Source organism: Onychostoma macrolepis, chromosome 17, assembly GCF_012432095.1.
Source record: "Onychostoma macrolepis isolate SWU-2019 chromosome 17, ASM1243209v1, whole genome shotgun sequence".
Lineage (NCBI taxonomy): Eukaryota > Metazoa > Chordata > Actinopteri > Cypriniformes > Cyprinidae > Onychostoma > Onychostoma macrolepis.
The window spans coordinates 17,241,887-17,263,668 of NC_081171.1; the positions used below are offsets into that span (position 1 = coordinate 17,241,887).

The 21,782-nt window shown below is 37.2% G+C and overlaps 1 protein-coding gene across 2 annotated transcripts in view; it reads left to right on the forward strand.

Annotated features, from left to right (window-relative positions):
- Positions 1–2,413: 2,413 nt before the first annotated feature.
- greb1 (growth regulating estrogen receptor binding 1) overlaps positions 2,414–21,782 on the forward strand; it is a 31,409-nt gene continuing 12,040 nt past the window's right edge. For both annotated transcript variants that reach the window (XM_058749137.1, XM_058749138.1), the window contains exons 1-10: positions 2,414–2,566; positions 9,975–10,134; positions 10,345–10,449; positions 10,580–10,756; positions 12,846–13,028; positions 15,491–15,613; positions 15,774–15,905; positions 16,610–16,732; positions 20,727–20,849; positions 21,240–21,425. In XM_058749137.1, the coding sequence (XP_058605120.1) occupies positions 9,978–10,134; positions 10,345–10,449; positions 10,580–10,756; positions 12,846–13,028; positions 15,491–15,613; positions 15,774–15,905; positions 16,610–16,732; positions 20,727–20,849; positions 21,240–21,425 (1,309 nt within the window). In that variant the 5' untranslated portion in view covers positions 2,414–2,566; positions 9,975–9,977. The remainder of the gene's footprint in view (positions 2,567–9,974; positions 10,135–10,344; positions 10,450–10,579; positions 10,757–12,845; positions 13,029–15,490; positions 15,614–15,773; positions 15,906–16,609; positions 16,733–20,726; positions 20,850–21,239; positions 21,426–21,782) is intronic.

Genomic DNA, 21,782 nt, shown 5'->3' on the forward strand with positions numbered 1-21,782 from the left:
ATATTTATTCATTTACATTTAAGACTTTATTTATTTGAACCTTATTATAAAGTGTTGCCAGTTAAGACAGCTGGCAACATTTAGTAATTTTGGGGGGGGGGAGTCCTGTTCAGTGTTGACGTCACTCTTGGTCAACTAGAGACCACCAAATACATACACAAAATATAAAAGGCCGGAAGTATTATTTGGAGGGGGGGGGGGTCAGCTTTCACCTTCCAACATTTTCTTCTGAAGACTTGATTGTCTGCCCTTCAGAGTCCAGATATGGTCGTGCTTCCTGTCCACTGACACCCATATAAATGGCCTTATTATCTCCCATTGGGGTGGGGGAATCTGGTGTGGTCTGGTCCAATGAATCGCCAGCATGCTCTCCTTTTTTGGCCAGGCTCCAGCTCTTGTTTTCTCATTAGGTTCTAGTGCCTGTTAATGACAAAGTAACAATAACTCACCTGGATTAAAAGCCTAAATCTGCAGTTGAGTGGCAGCGTGACCAGCTAATGAGGTGCATTTGGGTAAATTGTTGACAGTGCTCTTCATGGAGAGGGAGGGGCTATCTTTAATTTACCAATGCTACGACAACAGCGGAAAGAGCAAAGTCAAGCAGATGAAGATGAATACACTGGTTGGGTCCCCGGGAACTTCTGCATTAGTGCATGACAACCTAAAATGCTCTTGTCACCAATGAGCGTCACATTCGCCTGTGGGCACTTAGTGGGGGAATAAGAAGCCGTCAGGATGACAGATTGCCAAAGAAGGGGACTTGTGGGGAAAAATGAGAAATGAACATTTGGTGGTGGCAGCACATGATGGCTGACAGTTATGTGATATGCTCATGTCAATTTAATAATTCTGTCACCGGTTGAGTGCAAAAGAGGGACGTATGAGAGAAGTCATTAACTTCATACAGGCCTCCATATTCTGTGAAGGGTTACGTTAGAGCAACTCTTTGGAGATTTCAAAAACAACACATTGTTTAGGCCTGGGTTTGCATGTTTCACATGTCAGCGTTAAGGGAAGAAAGCCCATGTGAGACTGCATGAAACTTATTGTTCAGGAATGTGTTGTGCCTGAAGATTACTTGACTTCCTGATTAATTGGTCAGAATCTAATAATCTGCAGACAAGCAGCATATCTCAGTTTGTTTTGATTAAGGCTGTCATTCTATTATTTCTATATAAACTTAAAATTATATTTTAGTACAATTATTTTCTTACAGGGTTGTTTCATATGCTGAGGTGCATTTCACTGCATGTGTATATTAGCATGTGACCATTAAACCAGCAATATCACAATCCGGATTAATAAAATTACAACAACACTTGATTATTCTTTCATGTATATCTTTCAATTAGACAGTTTTTACTCTGTAGTCTCAGTTATACAGTGGGAGCTTGGAAGTTCGGGAAAAGAAAAAAAGTAAAAAAGTATAAAAAAAATAAATAAATTGTGTAAAAAAAACTGATTAATATTACGTCATGTTACCGCATGTGTTAACTAATTTTAATAACATTTACATTACATAAACAACTATATTGTAAAGTTATAATGCTATATTGTAAAGTTATAATGCTATAGTCTTAGTTAGGCTACTGTAGACTAAAAGAAAAGAAAAGAAAAGAAAAGAAAAGAAAAGAAAAGAAAAGAAAAGAAAAGAAAAGAAAAGAAAAGAAAAGAAAAGAAAAGAAAAGAAAAGCGCTCTAAACACAAATTGTGTTGTGACTGTCTTTGTCCAGCAGATGGCCATAAAGAGTTGATGGATACAATTATATTTGTATGCGTGCTCTTTGAATACCAATCCATTGTCACGTCGATAAATTACATATTCATACAATTGGGTCTGTTTGTAAGGTGAATGAAAAACTCTGGGACCACTATATATGTCAAATTTATATACATATAAATATATATATATATATATATATATATATATATATGAAAAGATCAGATGCAAAAGCCTCTAAGTGCCGTCTGAAATTTTCATCTAAAATGAGCATTTTTATCAGGCTCCTTTGTGTAGGTTCAGTAATTTTACTCTAATGGCAATGTGTGTGTGTGTATGTGTGTGTGTATATATATATATATATATATATATAACTAAAAAGACCAGAAATACGCAGCACAACTAAATATCACAGTATTACTCACTCGTTTTGTTTTTATTTGGACCATGGTTTTACTTCAGTAAAACTTCAGTATTTGTGAACTGCGTATTTATTACTTATGGTAAAAAGTAGAAACTACCTATAACACACCTGACAGTTTCCATAAACTCTCAAAGCCTTTCCAAACGCCGCTCAAGCGGTGAAGTTGGGCGATACCATCTCCACAGCGGCATAAGGGGTGAGATTATCACGGCAGAGGATGAAGGGGCGATTCCATCACACCAGGGAGGGGTGTCTTGTTCGCTGTAACAACCATCACACGCGGCCAGCGGCGTTTTCACAGCAGGGCTGACTGCTCGTGCTCAGCGGAATCTGAATCGGGCATCTCGGAGATATGTACATGAACAGCCTGATCTCAGTCAATTTCCCCTGGAATATCTGAGTGCATTCCTAGTGAATTAAAGGTAAGATCGTGCTTGCATTTAGTGTCATTGCATGACCTGATATATATAGTATATTAAATATAAATATATTGGAAAGTCTGCTGTTTCCATTCATACTCTGATCGCAGCACACCCCCTACGAAAACTATCGCCACACTTTTTAGGGTATGACTGTATTTATATTTAAAGACTAAAAAGGCTTTCGATAAAAGCAATCTCTGTAACACAACTTTCAAACTTACAAATAATGCAACTTTTTGAATGAGAAATGAAACCATTTAAAGTCAACATCTTGTTCATTTAAATTATTACTTACGAAATACAAAGAGAAAACAACTAGGCTATAGGCACTGTAAATGTTTTGAAAAGTTAATGGCCATACTGTCATTGATCTGCAGTAGAGGATTTTATTAAATGTTTCATTTATGTTCATCATATTACATGCTGACAGTGCTAACCTGTTGCATACTAGTTTAATTACCTGTAGTTTGACTCTAAACTTTTTTTTTTAAATTATTTAAATTAATGAATATTTACATAAAGAAAATATTCTGCTGAAAGAATTGTGTATTTCTTCCTATTCTTATCCCATTTATAAGAAACAGCCTATGCTCTGTTCATATTGTGAAAGAGTATGGCAGTTTAAATGTAAACTCTGATTTATTGGGTTTCCCTCCATTTCAAACTGTAGACAAAACAAACATTTTATCTCTTCTCTTCTCTCAAGGACAAACATTACTGCTTGCTGCAGTGAGTTTCCTAAAATTAAGCACCACCGTTTGCTTTACAATACAATATTCAACAGATATAAATAAAAAAGTATAGTGCACTTTTCTTTTTTTTCTTTTTTTAAAAAGAAAGAAAAACATTTAGACACTAGAACAATTTTTACAGCAATACTGACCATTTTTCCTCATGTCATTGTGTGCATCTGCAAATAAATTAACTTAAACTAATATCAAAGCAGCAAAAGGGTAACAGTATTAATGAGGGAAATTCAACACTTACAGTGCAGAAAAGTTTGAGAGCTTAAACTGCAAATCAGATGTGCTTGCATTAGGAAAAAGTACTGTCATTCCCTTACATTTGTCTGATTAGTCTGACATATTGCATTTAAATTATTCTTAAGTAATGATGCATTTGTATTGTGCTTTTAGCTTATTTATTCAAGTAGAATATGTAGCATGCCTACATTAGTTAGCCTGTTTGTTGATACTTTTGCTTCATTTTATGTAATATTTTTAGTGTATTGTCATTATTATTTTACAGATAATTCTATGATATATGAAGCTTTCTTATACTTGACTGGTAAATTGATTCAGTGTGATGTTGATCCTCTTTCTAGTTTTCCACAAAAGCCAACCCGATAACATGAGAAAGCTTAAAAAACATGACGAGGGGATGATTTCGTATGAATTTTATATGAAAGTGCCATGAATGTCCACCCCTAATCTGTCAGTTGGGTGTAATCATACAAAAACGTACTAATGAGATCTTACACATTCATTCGAATTAGTCACCATTTCACTAAAGTTATAAATTACCATGAGAGTGTGTTTCAAAAGCCAAAAACCACTGAGAAGAAAACAACCTCAGTCATTTGGATGGAGATAGCCTTTATTCCTCACAAGTCCTGTCACAAGAAAACAAAAGCCTTTTCAGGCTCCAAAAGTCCAAACTATCTGTCAAACTGAAGTAGTAATTATAGGAATCGGTAACGAGCCTCAGGTGTTGATCTGAACAAAGGGCATCTTGAAACTCAGAACTGACCACTTAGTTCAGCTGTCAAGAGATGAAATATATCTGTTATTAAGACACTGGTCAGCTTAGTTTTTGGCAGGAACAACGGCTGTTTTGGCTCTGTGAAGCAATGTCCACAACATTCAGGGCCAGAGTGGTATTTTATTTTCTACATGTATCACAGTAGACGCTGTTGACTTTGTAGAACTGGTGGAAGTGTAGCTGTAATGATAACTTATTTAGAACAGATCCTCTGTGCTTGTCCATCACTATGTAACAAAGCTTTGAGATGTTATTTACTGCTTATCTTCATTTTTATTCACTTATATATGCTTCTTTCTGCTAAAAATGAACAAATTATTCCCGCAGTAACCTTAAGATTGGACAAAAAGACCTGTCTGAATGCAACTGGCCATCCTTGAAATGTGATCTCTCACAGGGGTGCAGAGGTCAAAGGCTAAAGGTGATGAGAAGAATGGAGCAGTGCTATCTGACTGCCCTTCTCAGCCTCTTTGTGTCCATTGAGCCTCTGGCTGGACCATGCCTGAGCACATCAAAGCACTGCCCAAACATTGTTTGCCAGCCCTGACCTTTGGCCTGTTGCAATGCGGCGGGCTTCACGCAGAAGTGTGTGTATGTGTGTGTGTGCCGGTTGAGAGAGGCAGTGGGCAGAGGCGAAGCAGAGACCTGCTGTGTCACCCACTCCCTGCTCAACAATAACGTTCAATAAGTTTCCTCTCTCCGTTTCCAGCTCTTCTGCTGGTCGTCTGCTCGGTTTTATTGTATGTGTGGAGCGTGGAATGACCCCAGCCCCCACTTAACACATACAACTCCCAAGGCTAAAAGTCTTTAAAGCCGTCCACCCCCTTCTTCCATCCTCTTTAGAGAAGGAAAAAGTAGTGAAAGTAACACTTTCTTTCTGTTTCAAATCTTCAGATGCTCATTTTTAGAGCGAGTTTGTCCAAATGCCTCTATAATGTAGTTTGCACCACTATCATTTGTATTTAAATCTCCTTACCTGTTGAACTGCAATTTTCTGAAATAGACTGTGATTGTTATAAAAGTGAAATTTTAGACCTTTATGAAAAATTTAAAAAGGTAAGAATATCTTCTGCAAAAATACCACAATTACTACAGTTAAAATCTGCTAGAATAGTAAATAAAATTGTATATTTATACACTACCATTCAAAAGTTTGGCATCAGTAATATTTTTTAATTAGTATTTGAAAGAAGTCTCTTATGCTGAGCAAGGCCACATTTATTTGATCAAAACTACAGTAATATGATGTACATTAATAGTAACATTGTAATAATAACAGTAATATTGTGAGATATTATTACAATTTAAAATAATGGCTGTCTGTTTTAATATTTTTGAATTGCTGAAGTGCTGAATTTTCTCTAGTCTTTAGTGTCATATGATCCTTCAGAAATCATTCTAATATGCTGATTTGGTGCTCAAGAAGCATTATTATTATTATTATCATTGTTGAAAACAGTTGTGCTGCTTAATATTCCTGTTTTCAGGATTCTTTGATGAATAGAAAGTTCAAAAGAACAGCATTTATTTAAAATAGAACTCTTCTGTAACTTTATGAAAATTTTTACTGTCACTTTTTGATGTCCAGTGGTTGGCTTTTGTTAGGTCAGTAACCCTATTGGCATTTGGTGGGCCAGTGTGATGTAAAATTGTGGGGACAAATGTGTCTCTGTTGTGATATTTTCTAGCTAATTCTTCATCATTTGAAGTGTAGTGTAAAGAGTGTCAGAAAGATGTGTAGGTAAGTCAGACAGACAGACTGACTGACTGAGAGAGAGAGAGATGGGATTGTCTTTAAGAGAGAAGGCCATAAACGGAGACACAATAGTTGGGTGATGTTATCCTGGGGGGGAGTCCGGGAAAGATGAAAGACCTCGTCACCTCCCTGTAAGGAAGCTCTGTCTGGGAGGATGGGGCTGTTGAACGTCCTTGCTGCTATCACGTCTTGCTCTTTTATCTCCTTGACTATCTGCAGAGCCTGTCTGCCTTAGCATTTGTTTATTTAACTGCCTATTCTCCCCCTCAGCACAAAATGCTAATGTTTTTTGGTCATGGCAGGGTTCCTGACTAGCTCAAAATGCCCAAACAAATCAAAAAAGGTTGGTGTCTTGCCATGATACCCCAGAGATTCTGGCTAGCAATATTATGAGAGCGCGTGAATTTCACTTTCTGGTTATAAAAGTTTTATTGGTGGTAATGGTTGATGTTTATATGACATGTTGCTGGTCTTCTTCATTGTTTTAGGGTGTTGCTGTGATGTGAATTCCCAGTGTGTGGGACGAGTGTTGGGGCTGAGAGAAGGAGCATATGGCAGAGAGCATGTAAAAGCGAGGGGATTATGTCCAAGGGGCTTTTTTTCTGCCCTAGAGCTTTTTTCATTAGTGCCTTCAGTGTGCTGCCATTCACACGGTTGGGTGTTCTATACTTAAAATAAAAGCAGACGTCAAAGGAATAGTTCTTCCAAATTTGGAAATTCTGTCTTCACTCGTGCTGTTTCAAACCTCTAAGGCTTTCTTTCTTTTTTGGAACACAAAAACATATTATGAAGACCAGAGTTGGGTATAACGAGTTACACATACTTTTCCTGATAACGCAGTAATGTAATGCGTTACACTTTCAATTTGTGTAATTTGATTACAGTTCCTAATGTCAATAAAATTATATTATTTAAGTTACAAATGCAATGTTAAAAATATGAAGTAACAATCATGTTTTGCTCGTCAGTATGCCCATTAATAAATCACTGGGAAATGCAAGCTAAAACGCATATGAGTCCTAGGCAGTAGCCTAGATGAACTTGATGAATCTTAACGCTTAGTTTACGGAGGTGTTGTAGGCATTTACATGTTTGCGCATCTCAAGCCTGGTTTCACGTGGATGATTATTGAATATGCGCGTGATGTGTGTGGGTGTGACCACATTACAGATAATGAACTCAGACAGGAAAGACTGTACCTCATGTTGGTTTCAAACGAATTACTTTATCAGAAAATATTTGTTTTCGACATGACTTACTTCATTTAAAAATAGTACTTCAAGCTTTCTTTAGATCCATTTCTCATGTCTGTGTGTCAAGTAGGCTATTCGCTGAGTTTTCGTTCATTTTAGTGATGCATTTCAGGAAGATATTCGCGGAGACTGAGACTGCAGAAAACGCACCCTATTTGTTTTCTTCATTTTACCAAAGCACAATATTTTGTTGGTATTGCGAGTTTATACAAGTAAAGACCTTTTACAGTTTCAAATGATGTATTACCCTTATCTGTATGATCAAAAATTATGAAACATTTTAAGTTCTTTTTTCTGTTATCAGGAAAAAATGCAAGTGATCGATGTTCAAGTTGCTGTTTTGATACTTAGGCTATGTAATTTTTCAAATTACTGAAAGAGCTCAGTTTCACTTTGTAGTGTATTTTTTTTTTTTAGGTTTGATAACTTGAAAAGTAAAGTAACTTAAAAGTAAAGTAATTATTATGACAATGACAATTTATTTATATTCCACGATTAAAAACAACGGGCGTTGACCAATGTTCTTTACAATAACTAAAACTACAAACAACAAGAAAAAAACAATAAGACAGAAACGATTAAAATTGTAAAAGAGTACCATAAAAGAAAAAGTGCTTCAGCATAATAAAAACAGTAATATACAATAGAAAATGCTTAAAGTATTAAATGCTTTATCAAACAGAAAAGTTTTTAACTTGGATTTAAAAACAGACAAAGATGATGCCAGTCTAATCGAGATGGGCAAATCTTTCCAAAGTCTGGGGGCAGCCACAGAAAAAGCACGGTCACCCCTACATTTCAACCTTGACTTAGAAATCAATCTCTGATTTGAGTGATCTGAGTGATTATTGATAAGATTACCTTTTAAATGCAGTAATCAGTAATGTAATCAAATTACAATTTTAAAGAAGTAATTAGTCATTTGTGTGGATTACTTTTTTTGAGTAACTTACCCAAAACTGGTAAAGACTTTGCTGGTTGTCCTTTTACATACAGTTGCAATGAATTAGGACCAAAGCTAACAACCTTCAAAAAAGGATTCAAATGCACCATAAAAAGAGGTCCATACAACTAATACTCTATATTTTATGTTGTTTTGAATTCGTACGATGGTGTTTTGTGATTTAACACTGAATTTTACATCATTATTTACTGATAATCTCTTCTTGTGAGCTGTTAACCATTGTGATCGAATCAAATCTGTGAGCTGAACTCACAATGAATCACATTTACCATTGCTCTGTGAAATTTCACAGACAAAATCCAGTCGATTCCGTAGAAACCCACACATTTGTGAGTTTCGCATAAAGACAAACAATTTTCCCATGCAGATTTTGTTAGTAAGTTGGTCACACAAATTTTGCCAGATAGACAAACAGAAAACTGTTTGGTTTGAAAGCGACTTCTATTTGAGCAATGCTCCATGCATCCCAGTGCCTTTGTTTAAAATAATTTTTATTTATTTTTTATTTTTTTTACAAAGTTTTGCTGAAATTTCACTAATGTGACTACTTAATAGATTGTATAAATCTTCAGCACCAACTGTGTCTACAATCTACTTCGGCTTACATTGCTTTTGGGAAATGCTTCTCAGATCAGTTTTGTGAACTGAATAAACTTAAAAATAACAATTTGTTGATGGAAAAAAAAAAGGGGCAATATGTCTTGATTTTCTGTTACTTCCAGTTTGTTCCTCACATAATGTTCTGATGAAAAGAGTAAATCTATAAAAGGCATTATTCATCCTGTGAGTGCAGCCTTTTCCAGTTTCTATCTTTGTTTATTGATGGAGGTAGGTCATTCTCTTTCTCTCTCTCTCTCTCTCTCTCTCTCAGTCTGGGTCAGGACGCCCTGACATTGGATCATGGTGACTTTATGAGGTTGCAAATTGGACACCCTACAAAAATTCACCATTTTTTTTTCTTGTGGGGAAACTAGAAACTTGTAAATGATTTGAGCTCGGTCTTGTTCTGTGGTAATCATATTTACTGACCACAGAGAGAGAGGTTGATTGTCTGATGAGTCACTGACATCAAATCAGCTTATATGAGCTGACTTCAGGCTCCACAGTCACAGTGGCATGTTTGTGTGCAGTCAAAATCACGTCCTCAAATAACCTCTGTGTTACAGCTGTTTTCTTTAATAACGGTCATTGTCAGGATAATAGTCATTGAAATACTAAGTAATAGTAATAATTTATCTTGTTAATGTACAATATGATTCCTGTTTTTTTTTTTTTCATTGGTCCCACAATGAAATCTGATTAATTAACCTTTGTTTTTTTTAATAAAAAAAAAACAAATTACCAAAAAAATAATTAGTATCAGACAAATATATATATATAATTTTTTTTTTTTTTTCATTTTTATATACTTTTATTTTCATGCAAAAATGATTTTACATTAATTATTTTACATTCCAATAATTATTTTCCAAAAATGTACTATACATTTAATTTGTGTAATTACATTTTTAAGTAATAATGTACCTTTGACATCTATAAACTTTGTAAACCCTTTTAATGAATGCTTATGAATGAGAATGCTGACATACAGTGCAAAACATTACTTATTTGTTTATAATATGTAATTCACATTTCCTTTTTAATTTTTCATCAATTATCTTCATTCTGTTAAAGGTCATGGGGAATTCATATACAGGACACCTTCAGAGCACAAGGTTTGAGGAGGTGCTGCACAACTCCATAGAGGCGTCACTGCGCTCCAACACAGTGGTGCCCAGACCTGTGTTCTCTCAGCTGTACCTGGAAGCAGAGCAAAGGCCTTATTCTCATGACGGTGAGCTTTTACTCTGCCTTCTGTGGTATCGCACTTTCTGTAATGAATTACCTTTTTTTATTTTGAGTATCTTATATGTCCCCTAACCAGACATGCGGTGACAGCAGCAAGTCATACAAGCTCTTCCATGTTTATTTTAATTTTTTACATTTTTTTTTATTTTTAATATTTTTATTATTTTAATTTATGATTTTAAATGATTAATTACAGGACGAGGGGATGAGGATGACGATGAAGAGGATGGCTCAGATTCAAACAGCCCTCCGATCCCATATCAGATGAAGCCTCCACCAGAGGGATCCTGTACTACAGATGGTGAGATCATATGAGCCATATGTAACAGAACAGATAAATATTGACTATTTTAGCTGTAAGTCAGTGCATTTATAGCCATTCAGTACGGTCATAAAGTCACAGTGCCCTGACACAAACTTGTGCGTTTCAGGGTTCTGTCAGGCAGGCAAAGACCTTCGGCTCTCGTCCATGGCCACCGAGTCTTTAGAAGTCCCTCCTGGGTTTCTGCTCGTCGGAGCGAAATCTCCCAGCGTGCCTGATCACATTCTGGTGTGTGCGGTGGACCTGCGCTTTCTCCCCGATGAATGTGGACGTAATGCACTTTTAGGTAAGACACGCTGAACCTGATGCACCAGTATTTTAATTCCCTGCATTACAAAAAAAGAGCCAGATTGAGAGAGAGAGGTAGAAAATGGCAAAGCTCTGATTTGGGTCAGGGTACCCCAACCTCAAGAGACCACATTTCCATTTGTCAGACAGACATTTGTGGGTTTTTAATTTGGGTTTTTATGATCGTCATATAAGCAGCTTGATAGAGAGACAGCAAGAGAAACAACATGGCATTGCTAGATGGTTGCCAGGCAGTTGCTAGGGTGTTCTGCATAGTTGCTAGGTGATTAATAGGGTGTTCTAGGCAGTTACAAAGGCATATTTTAGGTTGTTTTATAGAGTGTTCTAGGTGGTTGCTAAGGCATTGCTAGATGGTTGTTAAGGTGTTCTAGGTAGTTGCTAGACAGGTGGATGCAATAGTGTTACTAGATAGACAGACAGTTGCTAGATTATATAGGATGTTTTCTAGGTGGTTGGTGGGTTGTTCTGGGCTGTTACTAAATATTTGTTACTAGTGTTGTTAAAAAATATAGATTTTTCGTTACTTAATGATACTGAAATTTCTAAAACAGTTTCAGTACTCTTTATTCGCAGTATTGATACACCGATATCAGCTGCACTTTTTGCTATGACTTCTCTCTGACAGCCAGTTCACGCACACCACAAATGCACACTGAACACATACTGAAAATGGTATGGAATATCAATATTTTTCAAGGAATCGTATCGAAGTTCCAGAAATTCCAGTATCATGACAACATATTGTTACAATATTCTAAGTGTTAGAGTGTTGTTGTTGGTTTGCTACACAGAGAGTAATTGAAAGAGGAACAGACAGACTGATATGGTTGTTGCTATGCAGTTTCCAGACCGTTCAAAGTGGTTTCTAGGCAGTGTGTTATTGGGTCAGGGTATTATGAATAGTTTACTAAAGTGTTCTGAGTGAGTGCTAGAGACAGCTGTGTCAAACTTGGGTTTGCTCAACAACTTTCATCAACAATTAGCTCTTAACCAGCTAGTTACTCTTTAGAGGCTTTCGCACCGGAGGAACCTTTTCAGAGTTCCTAGAACTATTAGGAAAAGTACCTGCATTTGGCGTGTTCTCACCGCAGAAACTAGGAATGGTTTTAGTTCTAGGAACTCCATTTGGGGGAACTAAATTAGCTCCTACTTCAGAGTAGGGTCTAAAACAGTTCTATAGGAACTACCAATGATGTAAGTGTACACTGATTGGCCAAACGCGGGCTACCCGGAAAACAGTGATAACGCCAATTAACTTGTCTGCAGCATTGTGTTCTTTTCTCAGCCTCAATGATATGTAACACTGCAAGTTGTCATAGGAGATTTAGTCTTTCATGCTCTTTCAGTCACGCAAATTGTCCATTATCACAAAACCCACAACACACAACAAAAACAGCTCCGTTCACAGTGTACTCCATTCACTGGTTATTGACGTTTGTAAATGCTGTGCAAAAAGATGACACATTGTGGGGCGCTTCAGAGTTCCTGTTGCCGGAGCGAATGCAACCAGGAAAACGGCCCGAAGGAGAAATTGGTTCTCTAGGAACGAGCACGCTGTCTAGTTCCTAGAACTACGTGGTGCAAAAGCCCCTTTTGGCAGCAATGCCATAGAAATATACAGAGCTACTGCAGAAACATAAGTTCAAAGACAGCATTCTTAAGATTGATGCAGGCTTGATTCTCTGGTGCATAAGGTCTATAGCAACAGCTTCTGGCAACAAAAAAGAGCATGAGATCTAGAGAGAGAGGTAGAAATGGGAAAGCCCTAAGCACAGAGACAGTTCTTGGGTCAGGGTACCCCAAACTCCTGGGACCACATTTTCATTTGTCAGAGACATTTTAAGCTCTTTAATTTGGGTTTCTATGGCCATCAGCTCAGGTCAGCACCCTCTCCCCTGGTGATGGTTTGTGGCTATGAAAATTGGGTACTCAGCTGATTACCGTCTGTACTATGTCTCTATTTTAGATAACTGTTCTTGGTCTTCAAGGAATGTAAACAACATCTGGGCACTCAAAGACATAAATAAATGAAAGCAGATATTCACCAGATGTCTTGTCTGTTGTAGGTTTCTCAGGGAACTGCATGGGCTGCGGAGAGAAGGGCTTCCGGTACTTCACTGAGTTTGCCAATCACATCAACCTGAAGCTCACCACGCAGCCTAAGAAGCAGAAGCACTTAAAGTACCACCTGCTCAGAAATGCACAGGGCATTCTGGTAAAGGGACCACCAATCTGCTGGAAAGCAATAGGTAAGATCGTGCAGAAAATTGTAGTCAATAAAGATACCATTCTACATTTTATACAAATATGCATCCTACTTTACAAGCATACAGGTGCATCTCAATAAATTAGAATGTCGTGGAAAAGTTCATTTATTTCAGTAATTCAACTCAAATTGTGAAACTCGTGTATTAAATAAATTCAATGCACACAGACTGAAGTAGTTTAAGTCTTTGGTTCTTTTAATTGTGATGATTTTGGCTCACATTTAACAGAAACCCACCAATTCACTATCTCAACAAATTAGAATATGGTGACATGCCAATCAGCTAATCAACTGAAAACACCTGCAAAGGTTTCCTGAGCCTTCAAAATGGTCTCTCAGTTTGGTTCACTAGGCTACACAATCATGGGGAAGACTGCTGATCTGACAGTTTTCCAGAAGACAATCATTGACACCCTTCACTAGGAGGGTAAGCCACAAACATTCTTTGCCAAAGAAGCTGGCTGTTCACAGAGTGCTGTATCCAAGCATGTTAAGAGAAAGTTGAGTGGAAGGAAAAAGTGTGGAAGAAAAAGATGCACAACCATCCGAGAGAACCGCAGCCTTATGAGGATTGTCAAGCAAAATCGATTCAAGAATTTGGGTGAACTTCACAAGGAATGGACTGAGGCTGGGGTCAAGGCATCAAGAGCCACCACACACAGACGTGTCAAGGAATTTGGCTACAGTTGTCGTATTCCTCTTGTTAAGCCACTCATGAACCACAGACAACGTCAGAGGCGTCTTACCTGGGCTAAGGAGAAGAAGAACTGGACTGTTGCCCAGTGGTCCAAAGTCCTCTTTTCAGATAAGAGCAAGTTTTGTATTTCATTTGGAAACCAAGGTCCATGAGTCTGGAGTAAGGCTGGAGAAGCTCATAGCCCAAGTTGCTTGAAGTCCAGTGTTAAGTTTCCACAGTCTGTGACGATTTGGGGTGCAATGTCATCTGCTGGTGTTGGTCCATTGTGTTTTTTGAAAACCAAAGTCACTGCACCCGTTTACCAAGAAATTTTGGAGCACTTCATGCTTCCTTCTGCTGACCAGCTTTTTAAAGATGCTGATTTCATTTTCCAGCAGGATTTGGCACCTGCCCACACTGCCAAAAGCACCAAAAGTTGGTTAAATGACCATGGTGTTGGTGTGCTTGACTGGCCAGCAAACTCACCAGACCTGAACCCCATAGAGAATCTATGGGGTATTGTCAAGAGGAAAATGAGAAACAAGAGACCAAAAAATGCAGATGAGCTGAAGGCCACTGTCAAAGAAACCTGGGCTTCCATACCACCTCAGCAGTGCCACAAACTGATCACCTCCATGCCACGCCGAACTGAGGCAGTAATTAAAGCAAAAGGAGCCCCTACCAAGTATTGAGTACATATACAGTAAATGAACATACTTTCCAGAAGGCCAACAATTCACTAAAAATGTTTTTTATATTGGTCTTATGAAGTATTCTAATTTGTTGTGAATTGGTGGGTTTTTGTTAAATGTGAGCCAAAATCATCACAATTAAAAGAACCAAAGACTTAAACTACTTCAGTCTGTGTGCACTGAATTTATTTAATACACGAGTTTCACAATTTGAGTTGAATTACTTAAATAAATGAACTTTTCCACGACATTATAATTTATTGAGATGCACCTGTATAGCATCAGCAATGCTTCTGTGGTGGAATATTGACAACTAGCGACTAACAGGAAGGTTAACTTGACACTGTTCAGCATCCTGGGTCAGCCTGACCCATACAGCAGTGCTTGCCTTCTCAGACTGACAGTCCAGATGGCTAGCACACCTAGTTTAGCTCACTGCTACCATGGAGACACGTCAACATTAAAGGGATAGTTCACCCAAAAAGGAAAATTCTGTCATTAATTACTCACCCTGCATAAAATCTGCAGAAATACTCACATGTTGTTCCAAACTCGTAAGACCTCCGTTCATCTTCGGAACACAAATTAAGATATTTTTGATGGAATCTGAGAGCTCTCTGATCCTCCATAGACAACAAGGGCATAACAAACAGCGCATGCTCTTCTGAACTAAGAACTTACCCTTTAAGCGGAAGAGCCTTGGCAGTGTATGCGCATATTTAGAAAGAATTACATGCTCCACAAAAGAAAATGCTTCCAAATGATGAACAATCAAAATAACAGCCAAGTCAGAATCCACTTAAAGTGAGCATTTAATGTGAAAGGCGACATAAGTGCAGCATATGTTTTTAATAAAAAACATGTTAACTTTTGTTGATGTGTTGTGGACACTAATATTGTTCAACTTATCTTGATAGTTATTATATCATCTGGTGTAATGTGGCTCCCAAGTGTGATGTTCTTTAATGTCAGTCTATTTTTTTCAGCTTATTTAATTTGCCAGGCAAAAATTGAAGACTGTTCAGTGTTCGGTGTTTATTCTAAGGATTGTTTTACTGTGGTTTATGTTATGAGCAGACAGCCGAATGAGACTTGCAGTTTGCAATGCAGCTGCTGGACCAGAGGAACAATCAGGACATGGACCCACTGACCAGCTTCCCAATTCAGGGCACACGGCCTTAAACACAATTAACCATGCAGGTAGGAAATACACAGTGTGTTATGAATGGGTTGCAAAGACATTAACCGTCTGTCTTGTTACTAAATTTAGAATGTCCAATGATTATTCAATTTTTTTTCCAAGTATAGCATCTCTTTTGTATTTAAACTGATATATAATTATCCTGCCCCCATCGCATAGATCTAAACACCCATCTCCATATATCTGAGGGTTCCCCTCCCTTAACCAATGGCAGTCAGGTTCCTGGACCCCAGCAGCCTCCAGCACAGCCTGGAATAGTGGCCATTGGTCCTGGAAGGCCCACAGTAATAGGTAATCCTGCCCTCCAGCAGTCATTCACTCAGTGTTTATATTTGAAGCTTGGATCAGAGAAAAAGGAAACCTCAATTTTACAGGGGCTGTCCCTAAACGAATCCCCCCTCTAGACTTCACACCTCCAGTGAAAGAGAGCACCCCTTTTGAAATGTTTAAATGCTTTAAAAAGAGGCAGCTGTATTGTCTAGGCCCTTTCCTCCTCCTCTTTTGTTGTTGGTGTTTGTCATTATTCAGCATTTGGGGCTGTAAAAGATCCCTCTCTTTTCTTTCAGCACTCTCTGACTATCACCACCATAAAGTGCTGCTGTAAAGTCTCTTCCCTTCTCTCTCCTGCTCTCTGTCTGCGTTGTAAAATGTGAGACTTCCTTCCTAATGCTTTGGTTTTCATTAGGACTTAACACATCTGCCCTTTTCTGTTTTTCTTTGCATATCAAGGGACACAGGTGACTCACTTTACAGTCTGGTTAATGTATAACATAATAGTCACTTCCTATGACACAAAAACCTGCTTTTAAAGTGAATTTACATTCTATTTTTTTTTTTTTTTTACAATTACATAAGAAAAAAGGAAAGTTTGGCAGGGTAAGCTTTGAGCTTGGCAAAGACTCTAAGTTTTACAATGTTATATAACCGAATAGATGGATGGATGTTCTCTGCAACTTTTCTGTTAATCCTATTGACGGATTGTGCTACTTTTCAAGGGTCCATGGCAAATTCTGGGCCCCCCAAAAAGAGGCACAAGGGATGGTCCCCAGAATCCTCTGTTCCTACAGAAGTCACCCCCAGACCTGCTCCCAACAGCACAACCATTGGCACTAAATCAGGTAGACACACTCATATCTCCATTGACGTACAAATCACTGTGCTCACTGTGTTGTGAATGAATCTGTCCTTCTTAATAAGGGTGAATGTAGGATTCAGGGACTTTGGAGGCTTAACCCAGAGTCGTGATGGGGGTTGGGCATGGGGCGGGGGATGGATATTTCCTAAAGTGCACTGTAAGAATATTAAAAGATCAGTGAACAGCAATATTTGGGTTTCATTCAGACACAGTATGTTGGCTTCTATTTCATTTTCTCTTTCATTTTCAACATATTATTCACCAGGGTTACTGTTAGATATTATATCATTTTTGTTATAATGATGTAGGAAGCATATTTGAATTTATTTATTTTATTTTATTTTTTTAATTAAATTAGCAATTAGTGCTGATATAGATATGATATAATACATTATGCAGCATTGGAAGGCCTTATGGCTAGGAGGCGCAAGGCTAAAGGAAAAAAAAAAAAATTGAGGTTATAACCCAAAACCCCAGGGCTATCTACACCCCTGTATCTGAGTGCCAAAAATGTGATGTGATCTGACTGCAGCACATGCTCTGCCAAAGAGGCATTTATAATTACAGATATGTTTGCTTTTCATCAAACCTGAACAGAGTGTTCTTCTGATATTCTCTGGAGAACATTGAGCAAACACTCAAAAAAGCAACATTATTTAGAAATAATGGGTGACTCATCAGGACTTATAATAGCAAGAGGGTTTCAGTAGTTCCCAACCTTTTATTCCCAACATATTTGCTAATGTCAAAAATTGGTACGAAGTACAAGGCAAGGCAAGTTTATTTATATAGCACATTTCATACACAATGGTAATTCAAAGTGCTTTACATAAAAGGAAGTAAAATAATCATTAAAAAAAAAAAAAAAATCACAACAATAAAAAATTTTAATTTTTAATTTAATTTTTAAGAAATTTTTAAATGTTTAAAATGATTTAAAAATTGATTTAAAATGAATTTAGAAGAGTTAGAAATAAAAATGATTTTACATAAAATACAGTGCAGTCAGTTCGGACGTAGCACAGTGCTCATTCAACAAATGCACAGCTAAACAGATGAGTTTTGAGTCTGGATTTAAATGTGGCTAATGTTTTAGCACATCTGATCTCTTCTGGAAGCTGGTTCCAACTGCGGGCGGCATAATAGCTAAAAGCGGACTCCCCTTGTTTTGTGTGAACCCTTGGTATTTCTAACTGACTCGATCCTAATGATCTGAGTGGTCTGTTAGGTTTATTTTCAGTGAACATATCTGCAATGTATTTAGGCCCTAGGCCATTGAGTGATTTATAAACGAGTAAAAGCACTTTAAAATCAATCCTAAATGTAACTGAAGGACAGTGTTAAGGATCTGAGGACTGGTGTGATATGCTCAGATTTTCTGGTTCTAGTCAGAATCCTGGCAGCAGCGTTCTGGATGAGCTGCAGCTGTCTAATGGTCTTCTTTGGAAGGCCAGTGAGAAGACCATTACAATAATCCACCCTGCTGGTGATAAAGGCATGAACAAGTTTCTCCAAGTCTTGACTGGAAACAAGACATCTAATTATTGCAATGTTTTTGAGATGAAAGTATGCTGATTTAGTTACTGCTATACAGCCCAATGCCAATTTATTGTTTTGTTGTTTTAATGTAAATATTTTATTCTTTATAATTTATTTTTTTCATAATAAATGTGATTTAATTTGTAGGAATTTGGTAATATCAGTTTCTCTTTTATTTGTTTTTTTCTGGCACAGTTTTGCCATGTCTGCATATTATATTGCATTTTAAGGAGCTTGTTTTGAGAATTCTATCTTCTACCCAAAGCAGATCGGGTTGCTTTATCTTTCTGATATGCTTTATCTGGCAATCCTTCACCTGGAGCTTTCACGCTTGTGTGAGGCAATAGTTCAGTGGAAGAAAAGCAGCACATGTTTGCAGACTGAACAGCAGCTACGGTTATTGCCAAATGGTGGGAGCTATTTTAAAAAAGTAGTTTGAATTTCACACATCTTGTAACCATGTTATTTTGAGCTTTTGACCATGTATTGAATCAAAGGAAATGATCACTGGTCGGCCATTTGGAGCATCCCTAGAAATTAAAGGTTTTTTGCATTGAAGGTTTTTTTTTAGCCTCAAAACATGTAAGTGTGCCTCTTGCAAACTTTGATGCACTCCAGGTTAGGAATCACTGAACTAAGAAATGTAGTATTGTGATTGCATAAGGATTACATAATCAGGAATATTCGTTTACGATTTGAATTTGTTCATTTAAAATTAGACACATCAAGCATTCATATACGGGAAAGACTGTACCTCGCTTTAGTTTCATACGGATTACATAATCAGGAATATTTGTTTTCGATTTGAATTTGTTCATTTAAAAGTAGACACTTCAAGCTCAGATATGGGACAGACTGTACCTCACTAGCGTAGCCAGAAATGTTTAAGTGGGTGGGCCTACATAAAACTGGGTGGGCCAGGTGTGTAGCATATGAAAACTGCATGTCATATTGCCAACAAAAAATACAGCACCAAGGTTCATTACACAGTACTTCTAAAGCATGCATTAACATTAGTAGTTTGTTAATTCATTTCAAAATTTACTAATAGGACATTATTCAAATTAATAGTTGTAGGCTATCTGTTCAAATTTGCCTGAGCTGGTTAACAAAGCTGAACCACGGTAACAAATGTATTGCTAATGTTAGTTAATGCATTAACTAACGTTAACTAAAGGAAATTTATTAAAAAGCATTACCTCATGATTTTATAATCAAATGTCTCTGTCAGTTCACGCACATCGAGGACCGCAGAAATGTGCGCAGCTGCAAATGATGCAGTTTGTTGTGGCGACCAGGATCTAGCACAATGTTTATGTGTTTCTTTCCACAAAGGATGCATCTGTTTAGCGGATCAAACACTGTACCTATGCTAATATGATGTTTCAAACATGCATGGTTCAGAAGTTTCCGATCAATAAATCCAGCAACCTGGTCTGTCGAGTTTCATTTGTAGACGGTCCGGATTAATTGCTAAGACTTTTACTTTGTAAAGAATTGATCTGATTTATGTTTGCTTCATTAGGCTATTTTCAAATTTAACTTCACAAACGCGTCCATTTTACTATTATATCCTTACGTCGTAAACATAACATTGTGGGTGGGATTAACAGAAACGGACGAATCATCATTTTGACAAGCGTATGATGATATGCACCTATAGGAAGAGGGGAAACTAAGAAACGACCTGTAATTGAGCATGAAAACAAGCGTTTAATATTATTAATAAATAAAGTTACAGTGAAATAAGACATTTATTTGTATCTTTTAATAAATTACATCCATTTGGAAAATTACAAACTTCTCATTGGGTGGGCCACAGATGAAAGTGGGTGGGCCCGGGCCCACCTAGGCCCACCCGTAGCTACGCGACTGCTGTACCTCGCTTTAGTTTCATACGGATTACATAATCAGATAATATTCATTTTCGATTTGAATGCGTTCAGTTTAAAAGTAGACACTTCAAGCATTCAGATACGGGACAGACTGTACCTCGCTTTAGTTTCATAAGGATTACATGATCAGAGAATATTCATTTTCGATTTGAACTTTTTATATTTGATTGATTTTAGTCTTATCTGTATCTGAGTATTTAAGGTTTCTCTGTGAATCAGGAAAAACTGAAAATGAACGTGCTGGCGCGCAGAGGGTTAAAGACGCTGCATTCAATTTTATCTTTAGACGGTAAATTTAGATTTCAAATTCAATATTGATTTTAGAACTGTTGAAATTATTTACTGTATGCAAGTACGCAAGTACTTTATAAGTAACTGTAATTAAATTACCTAAAAATGAATCCCTTACTTTACTTTTTCAGTGGATAAGTAATTTAATTACAGTAACGCGTTACACCCAACACTGAATATGTGTGTGTTCTCTTACGCTACTTTCTAATATATCAGCTATAATAATGTAAGTGTGCATTTGTTTGTCTTCAGCGGATAGTGGGGCATCTGGGTGTTTGTCTATAGGGTCATCGCAACCCCTTGCTCCTGGGGAGTCTGTCACAGTGCCTGATCACCTGCTCCAGACTTGTGGATTACGACCGGTCATTTTTAAAGGTAAGATCTCAACATTTTGTTTTGTTTTTGCTTTGTTTTTCACCAATGACGAAGATATGTATTTTTCAGACTCTATTTACAATAATGCCAGTTTCTGTTACGAATATTTACAAAATGACATTTTATGCAAAATAAAAATTACTTATGCAAAATAAAAATTAATTGCACATTGTGTGCTTTAAATATTGAAAATGTTTATAGACTTTCAGAAATAACACAAAAATATAGGATCAACCTAGACACCTAAACCTTTTTTTTTTTTTTTCTGTGGTCTGTATCTGTTTTGTCTACCGTGAAACGTGAAATGTATCCGATAGTGGTTCCCACCACTTTATCTTGGGCCAGCTGTTCAGTTAGACCGTGTTTGTGTGTGTGTGTTTTTGTCTGTAGGACACGGGACACTGCCACATTTGTGTGGGAACCTCGGGGATGTGCTGGTGAGTGGCCTGCTGCAGAAATGCTATCGCAATTCCCAGAACCTCCCACGAGTCTACGAGCAGTACGGCACCGCTCCTATTCAGCCCATCTCCACTGAGATGCTTATACTGCTGACTGTCTACTATCTAGTGCAGCTTGGTGAGAACAATAGTATTTTATGCACCTTCCACACAGTCTGTTTAAGCCCAACAGTAAACATTTTGATTCCAGAGACCTCAATTATGATAAGTCCCTTCTTAAAATATAAATGCAGCTATTTCCATGTAAAAAGATTCATTTGTACTGTTTGAGCAACATATTAAGCACAATATCATGATGATAATGTTGTTTCCAAAATTAAATAACTGCCCAAAATTAAAACTACTTTTATTGTCGCAGTGTACTTAAACAAAAGCAAATATTATATAATAGTAACTTTGTAAACTTTGCTTTATGCACATTAATTGCTTGCAACAGTGTTGTTCAATATTAGATGAAACTTTTTCATTTTAGTTA